An 8,044-nucleotide genomic window follows, 5' to 3' on the forward strand; every position below is an offset into this window, starting at 1 on the left:
TTTTTTTTTTCCAGCAGGTTAAGGGTAGCCTGATAAGGGACTTGGCTAGCTCAGAAATGTGGACCGCTCTGTGGCACCGCTTCTCCATGGCTCTGAGGCTCCCTGAGGAAGTACCTACCCAGGAAGAGGAGCTGCTGCTGTCCAGTCCACAAAGCCCAGAGCCAGACTGGACACTCATCTCACCTCAAGGTATCTTTCCATTAGCATGCCCTCTTGTGTGGGGCCAGCATTTTACCCTTCTTTAAGAGAAGCTGCTTGAACTGGGTTAGCCCATGGAGATTGCTGCTTGGGGAGAGGATGGCAGATTGTACGCTGGAACTGATCAGGGATGGGAACGAAACTGAGTAGGTGGTAACCCTCAGAGCCAAGGGGAAGCAGGAGCATCCGGGCCTCTTGCCTCCTCCACTGGGTCTTTATTCTCGATGTTTTCAGGCATGGCAGCCCTGCTGAGCCTGGCCATGGCCACCTTCACCCAAGAACCCCAGTTATGCCTGAGCCACCTGTCTCAGCGTGGAAGTATCCTCATGTCCACCCTGAAGCATCTGCTTTCTCCCAGCTTCCTGCATCAGCTGGGCCAGGCGTGAGTTTGAGCTAGAGGAGGGAGACTGGAAGGTCCAGAGAGTCTGTGATGGGGGCAGGGAGAAAAAGGCAGGAGAGAAATAGCTGACGGCTTGAGCTAGGAGGCAAGAAATGCTGAGATTGGGGAAGGAGAGATGGACTAGGGAATTTGAGAAGGGTGAGGGAGAATGATAAAAGGTGGGAAAATTAGACTGAGTAAATCCTTCCTCTTTCCACACCTCCCTCAGGCCTCACGGGTCTGAGTTTCTCCCCGTCGTGGTGCTCTCTGTCTGCCAGATCCTCTGCTTCCCCTTTGCCCTGGATGTGGATGCTGAACTCCTTGTGGGTGTCTTGGCTGACCTCACGGACTCAGAAGTTGCAGCCCACCTGCTACAGGTACTTGGAAGCTACCCAGGCATGAAGGTGGGAGAGGAAGATGGCCCACCCACTTGTGCACTCTAATTCACTTTCCAGCAGCTCCAGGGCTCCACTTGGCCCCTGTAAGAGTGGAGCATCGGGCTTGATTTCAGAGTTGGAGTGGAGAAAGCATTCAGGCCTGTGCAGAGGTGTGTGGTTAGAGCTGAGGATGGTGCTTTCATCAGCCCCTTATCTGGAGCTCAGTGGGAAGAACATCCCAGTCTAGGCACTGGAGACCCAGCTCCTCAGTCGGGAATTATTTCTCTGGCAATTCTTGGTATTAAGCAGTGGGTCTTTGACAAGAGCAATGACTGAACTCAGAAAAGAACTATTCTCTTGGGGTCCACATTGTGTCTCCTGTGGAGTGCTGTGGGTCAGCTCTCCCAGCTCCCTGTGGTGTTTCTTGTAGCTTGGTGCTTGGCTTTTTCCTCCAAATTTGGGCTCCTTCTAGCTATCGAGCTGCAGTGTATTCTCCCTCTTCTCGAACTACTTTCACTTGCTCCCTTCCCCCCACCCAGGTCTGCTGCCACCATCTTCCGTTGCCACAAGCTGAGCTGCCCATCAGTCTCCTCACACGCCTGGCCCTCACAAATCCCATCTCTCTCAACCAGTTTGTGAATACAGTGGCTGCCTCACCTAGAACCATCATCTCGTTCCTCTCCGTTGCCCTCCTGGGTGACCAGCCGCTGCTGACCTCTGACCTGCTCTCTCTTCTGGCCCACACAGCCCGGGTTCTGTCTCCTAGCCACTTGTCCTTTATCCAAGAACTTCTGGCTGGTTCTGATGAATCCTATCGGCCCCTGCGCAGCCTTCTGGGCCACCCAGAGAATTCTGTGCGAGCCCGTACTTATGGGCTCCTGGGACACTTGCTTCAACACAGCATGGCCCTGCGTGGGGCACTGCAGAGCCAGGCTGGACTGCTCAACCTCCTGCTGCTGGGGCTTGGAGACAAGGACCCTGCTGTGCGGCGCAGTGCCAGTTTTGCTGTGGGCAATGCAGCCTACCAAGCTGGTCCTCTGGGACCTGCCCTGGCAGCTGCAGTACCTGGTATGACCCAGCTGCTTGGAGATCCTCAGGCTGGAATCCGGTGTAATGCTGTGTCAGCTCTGGGCAACTTGGGGCCTGAGGGGTTGGGGGAAGAGCTGTTGCAGTGCCAAGTACCCCAGCGGCTCCTAGAGATGGCATGTGGAGACCCCCAGCCAAATGTGAAGGAGGCCGCCCTCATTGCCCTCCGGAGCCTCCGCCAGGAGCCCTGCATCCATCAGGTACACCCCAGGGGACTTAGGAACCATGATGATGGGTTGTATTTCACAACGGTTTTCTGAGATAGTCTGAGGAATTGGGACATCCAGAAACCCAAGTCATGTCCCTCTCTGAGAGCAGGTAACTCAGGGGCAGTGTATTGGAGATTTGTTTTTCATCTACCATCTCCCACCCTTGAAGGGAAGAGACCTGGAGGGCTCCATTGGGCTGGGACATGCCTGGAATCTCAAGGACCAGAGTTTCTCTCTTCCAGAGGCTGTGTGGGAGGGAGGTGAGGGAAGATTAGAGATGCTGACGTATAGGGTGGTTTCATTCTAGGGGCCATGAAGATGCTATCTTTTTTAGCACTTACCATGTGAAAAGCATCACGCTAAGTATTTTCCCTTTATTATCTGGTTTAAGCTATTATATTCCTTATTTTGCAGGCTATAAAACAGAGACACAAAGAATTTAATAGCTTGTCCAAATTACAAAGTTAGTATATAGGACTGGACTTTTGAACTCGAGAGTCTGACTCCAGAGTCCATACTCTTAACCATTGCTTTATTCTGGTTTTTCTCCTCAACTTTCAGTATGTAAAGAGCCCAATGAAATTACATTTCTACCTATAATCAGGTTAAATCTACAAGTTATAATAGCTCAGTGTGGTAGCATTGTGTGGTTCATGAAATTTTGACAGGATAGTAATATGTATTACAGGATAGTAATATGTAATCCATGTGGGGACATAATAAAAGGGATTCTTGGTGGTAATGAGGTTAAGCCTCACTGGTCAGATCCACTCGCTGGGAATCACATTTTTTGGCTTACTATCACTGCTGTATTCATTGCCTTTTCCTGGGGTCAAGTGCATACATCCCTTGGAGCCTTGGTTTCATGGTCTGTAGCCAGAGAGAATGGAAGTAGACCTCTGGTCCTGACAATTCCTGTCTCCAAGGTTTCTCTTGTCCCATACAATCTATTTTGGGTCTCCAAGAGCCCATTTTCTTTTTCTTCCTTTCTTGGAGTGGGAATTGCTAGGCCAAATGAGAGTCCTCTGCACATCGTGTTCTGTCATCTGCTCTCTATCCCACAGGTGCTGGTGTCCTTGGGTGCCAGTGAGAAATTAGCCTTGCTCTCTCTGGGGAATCAGTTACTGCCGCACAGCAGTCCCAGGCCTGCCTCTGCCAAACACTGCAGGAAACTCATTCATCTCCTGAGGCCAACCCACAGCACGTGATCCCAGATTTCTGGGGTCCAGCCTTCAACCTTCGTTGCCCTACTATTGCCAACTTTTTCTACAATACAAACCACCAACTGGTAACCAAGAGCAAAAGAGATTTAAAAAGAGAGATAAGCCGCCAACTCAACTGATTTGAGAACAAGAAACTAGAAGAGATTTCTGTATTAATTTTCTTCCTACCCCCAGATTCAAGATGATTTCAACTAGTAAACTTCATTGCTGTTGGTGCCAGAGAAGATTCCTTCCTTCTCTACATCCAGGGGTCTTTTCTCCAATACTATGCCTTTAATCCCAGGAACATGCCTCCCAAGCCTTAGGGAGACACCATCTACCTGAGAGAGCTCTTCCTTTCTATATTCCTCCCAGCAGGTTCTGGGTTTAGGTGCACTGGCCCCAGGACAGTGATGAAGACAGCCTGTCTCAGCTCTAGGCTATGGGGATAAATGCCATCAGTCCCTGTTGTGGAGGGTTCCCCAGCCTTTAGCCCACATTCTCATCCATGAGAGGGAGTGTGGAGTTGTGCTGTTGTTTTTTTAAAGATTTGTTTGTAAACTCTTGTAATAAAAGGTTTGCCTTACCTTACTCTGAGCTGCCAGGGCAAGGGGTTGGGTGGATCAGCTCCCTTGAGCTGCTGTGTCGTGCTGGAAGAACTGGTGTCTTGTTCACACGAGATCCTGGTGTGGGAGGTAATTTCTGTCTCTTCCTGCCTCTCAGTTTCCTCCACCCCAAATGAGCTACAGGTGGATACCTACTTTCAACCCTAAGCCAGTGTAGCTGAAATAGGAAAGGATAAGATTAAATAGAGAGGTAAATGGGATTGCTTTGAGATCTCAGTCTTAGTACTTAGTTTTAATATTTGGTGGGGTTTCGGTGCACAAGGAAGCCCGGATGCTTTACTAGGGTAGCTGTTTGTGGAGATTGTGCAGTTTACCATAAAGGGGTATTCGGCAGACCCATTAGGTAGAATCACAATCCAGCTGGAAAAGCTTAAACCTTGATTCATTGGCTAGCTTGCGACAAGCTTCTGAGGGCCCTCATTTCTCCATCCATAAAATAGGAGACTATTTTTTGTCCTTCTTTAAATTCCAGTTGTTGTAGACATGAAAGATGTTCCTTATTTTAACGAGGAATTTTATTTAGTCCTTGTCTTCATTGCCCACCGACTGTGTTTATATTTTAGCAAAAATAACGTTTTTTCTAGAGACCCCATAATTTCTTCCTATCTAAATTATTTCAATTCAATTTAACATTTATTGAGTCCTTTCTATATGCCAGAAACTCTTCTAGGCACTGGATATAAAGCAGTGCCCGCTGTCATCGTCTTTCCATTCTGGTGGGGAAAATTGCACTTATTAAAATGAGTGAACTATATATGATATGTAGGAAAGTGATAAAAACTCTGGAGAAAGGTGGGTGAGGAGTGCTGAGTTGGATGTTCAGGGTAGGCCTCACTGAGAAGGTGACATTTCAGCAAACACCTGAAGGGATGAGGGAGTGAGCAGCGCAGCTATCTGAGGGAAAAGCATGGGCGGAGAGAATGATCACCTCAAAGGCCCTGAGATGCCTGGCATGCTTTTGGAGCTATGAGGAGGCCAGTTTGGATGGGAGAAGTGAAGATGGGGGAGAACAATAGGCAATGAGGACAAGGAGGTCATGGGGACCAGATGTTGTAGGCCTTGTAGAACTTGTATTTTGAATAGAGTAGGGATCTATTGGAGAATTTTGAACAGAGGAAGGCTGTGATCTACCTTATGTTCTAAAGGATTACTCTTCATTCTGGTGTTGTGAATGGCCTGGCAGAGTTGGGGAGGATGCGAAGCAGGGTGAACAGTTAAGAGGCTATTGTAATGATCCAGGTATTACATAATCCAGAGATAAGAGGCTATTGAACAGTTGAGAGGCTATTGTAATAATCCAAGTATTACATAATCCAGAGATAATGGTGTTCTGGACTGGGGTGGTGCCAATGGAGTGGTGAAAAGTAGTTGTATTTTGAATATGTTTTGAACCTAGAGCAAAGAAGATTTCTGGACTGATTGGATGTGGGGGCGTTAACAAAGGAAAGCAAAGATGACTCCAAGGTTTTTGGTGTGAATAATTGGAAGGATAGAATTGCCATTAGCTGAAATGGGCAAGGCTATTAGTGGAGTGGTAGTGGGTAGGAAAACTTAAGTTCATTTTTGAACATGTCAGGTGTATTAGTTGGAAATTTCACACACAAAAGTAGAGACTCCAGTGAAAACCATCACTGCTTCAACAACTATACTATCAATCTCTTATTTTTCTATTCAGGTATTTTAAAACAAATCCTGGGCAACGTATGATGTTACCCGTAAGTACTTCGGTGTGTATCTCTAACAGATCAGAACTTTTTGTTTTTGTTTTTAACCAAACCACAGTACTTCACAAGACTTGCCTGGATTTAGGCAAATATAGTATTTTAAAATCCGGGTTTTTTTCTAAAAGAAATTAGAATTAACTTATGAAAGAATTATTTTTTCCCCAAAATATTTTATTAAATACTAGTTTGAAACACCATGCTTATCTGGTACATAAACAATTTGATGTAGAGAAATTAAAAATACATCCAAACACTCTAGGCTATTGAATAAACCAATAGTTAATCATTTTATGATGATGTGTAATAAGAAAACATGTTCCCATTCTTGGGAGCACACAAGCTAAAGGATTAGAAATTTGAAAACAATTTTACACTTAGCAGTCGTTGCACGAGGTGCTGAGAGGATTTGGAGTGAACGGTCTGAGTAGTGCCTGGAATTCAAAGAATGGAAGGTTTGAGAATTTGTGCCTGTGTATAATTGTATGTGTTTTACCTTTTTTTGGAAGGGAGAGGGAGCTTAAAGTTTTTAAACATGCACAAGTAGAAAGAATGGCATAGTAAACCTCCATACCCCTGATCCCACAGATTCAGCTGTTATCAACATTTTGCCACACTGGTTCTACCTATTCCTTTTTTAATTTTGTCATTGCTATAGTTTAAAAAGCAGTCTATTTTGAAATAACTTAAAATTTCAAGAAAAGTTCTAAGAATAAGACAAAGAGCTCCCATATACCCTTTTACCCAGATTCATTGTTGACATTTTGCCACAATTAGTTTTATCATATTTTTCTGAAACATTTGAGAGTAAGTTGTAAATATCAGGCCCTTTTACCTTTAAATACTTAAATGTAAATTTCTTAAGATCAAGGCTATTACTTATATAACCACTGATACGATTAACAAAATTAGGAAATTTAACATTGGCATAATACTATTAACTAATCTACAGCTCTTATTAAAATATTGCCAATTGTTCCAATAATGTTCTTTATACCAGTTTTTTTCCTGGTCCAGGATCCAATCTAAGATCATGATTTATATTTGGTTGTGATTCTCTTTAGCCTCTAATCTAGAACCATTCCTCATCCTTTGGTTGTCTTTTATGACAATGATTGACATTTTGAAGAGTACTGGCCAATTTGGGTATATCTAATGTTTCTTTGTGATTTGATTCAAGTTATACATTTTTGTCAGAAACATGACATAAGTAATGATGTATCCTCTTAGTACATCATATCTGGAAGTTGATGATGTTGCTTTGCCCTGTTATTGGTGAAATTACCTCTGATCACTTGGCTAAGGTGAGCTGGGCAAATTTCTGTGGCCGTACCTTTTTTTTTTTAAATAGATTTTCTATTTTAGAAAAGTTTTAGATTTATAGAAAATTGAGCATATAGTACACAGCTCACATACCCCACTCCTATACACAATTTTCCATATTAACATTTTATAGTATACATTTGTTAAAATTAATGAGCCAATATTTATATATTATTTACTAAAACCTATATTTTATTCAGATTTCCTTAGCTTTTACCTAACATCCCTTTTTTGTTCCAAGATCTCATTACACATTACGTTTAGTTGTCTTCTTGGGCTCCTCTGGCTGTAACACTTTCTCAGAAGTTTCTTGTTTTTGATGACCTTGACAGTTTTGAGAAGTACCGGTCAGCTATTTTGTAGGATGTCCCTCTATTGGAATTTGTCTGATGTTTCTCACGATTAGACTAGGGTTATAGGTTTTGGGGAGGAAGACTACAGAAGTAAAGTGATATTTTCATCACATACCAAGGGCACTTACTATCTACATGATCATACCTCTTGATGTTGACCTTGATTACCTAGCTGAAGTAGTGTTTGTCAGATTTTTCTATTGTTGCTCTTTTTGCCCTACCCCACTCCCCTTTCTGTACTCTGCTCTTTGAAAGCAAGTCCCTGCACAACCGGCACTTAAGGAGTAAAGAGTAATACTCCTCTTCCTTTAGGGCTGAGTACCTACCTAATTTATTTGGAATTCTGCACAGGAGATTTGCCTCTTTTTCGCATTTGTTAATGTAGTCAACCATTTATTTATACCAGGGACTCATGGATATTTGTTTTATACTTTCGATTATAAACTACTACTTTATTTAATTTTGTTGCTCACATTGTTCCAGCTTTGGTCATTTTGGTCATTGGGAGTTCTTTTAGTTAGCTCCTGTGACATACTCCCAACAATGTGGTTTTGTTTAGTTTTTTTTTTT

At 43.8% G+C, this 8,044-nt stretch overlaps 1 protein-coding gene across 4 annotated transcripts in view; it reads left to right on the forward strand.

The window, feature by feature from the left end:
* Positions 1–4,042, forward strand: part of STK36 (serine/threonine kinase 36) — a 21,599-nt gene extending 17,557 nt beyond the window's left edge. For 3 of the 4 annotated variants that reach the window (XM_039844777.1, XM_039844776.1, XM_039844779.1), the window contains exons 23-27: positions 15–189; positions 433–580; positions 807–954; positions 1,494–2,240; positions 3,314–4,042. In XM_039844777.1, coding sequence (XP_039700711.1) covers positions 15–189; positions 433–580; positions 807–954; positions 1,494–2,240; positions 3,314–3,457 — 1,362 coding nt within the window. In that variant the 3' untranslated portion in view covers positions 3,458–4,042. The remainder of the gene's footprint in view (positions 1–14; positions 190–432; positions 581–806; positions 955–1,493; positions 2,241–3,313) is intronic. The other variant, XM_039844778.1, reaches the window with a different exon arrangement.
* Positions 4,043–8,044: the final 4,002 nt, after the last annotated feature.

Source organism: Pteropus medius, unplaced genomic scaffold (assembly GCF_902729225.1).
Source record: "Pteropus medius unplaced genomic scaffold, Ma_sr-lr_union100, whole genome shotgun sequence".
Classification (NCBI taxonomy): Eukaryota; Metazoa; Chordata; class Mammalia; order Chiroptera; family Pteropodidae; genus Pteropus; species Pteropus medius.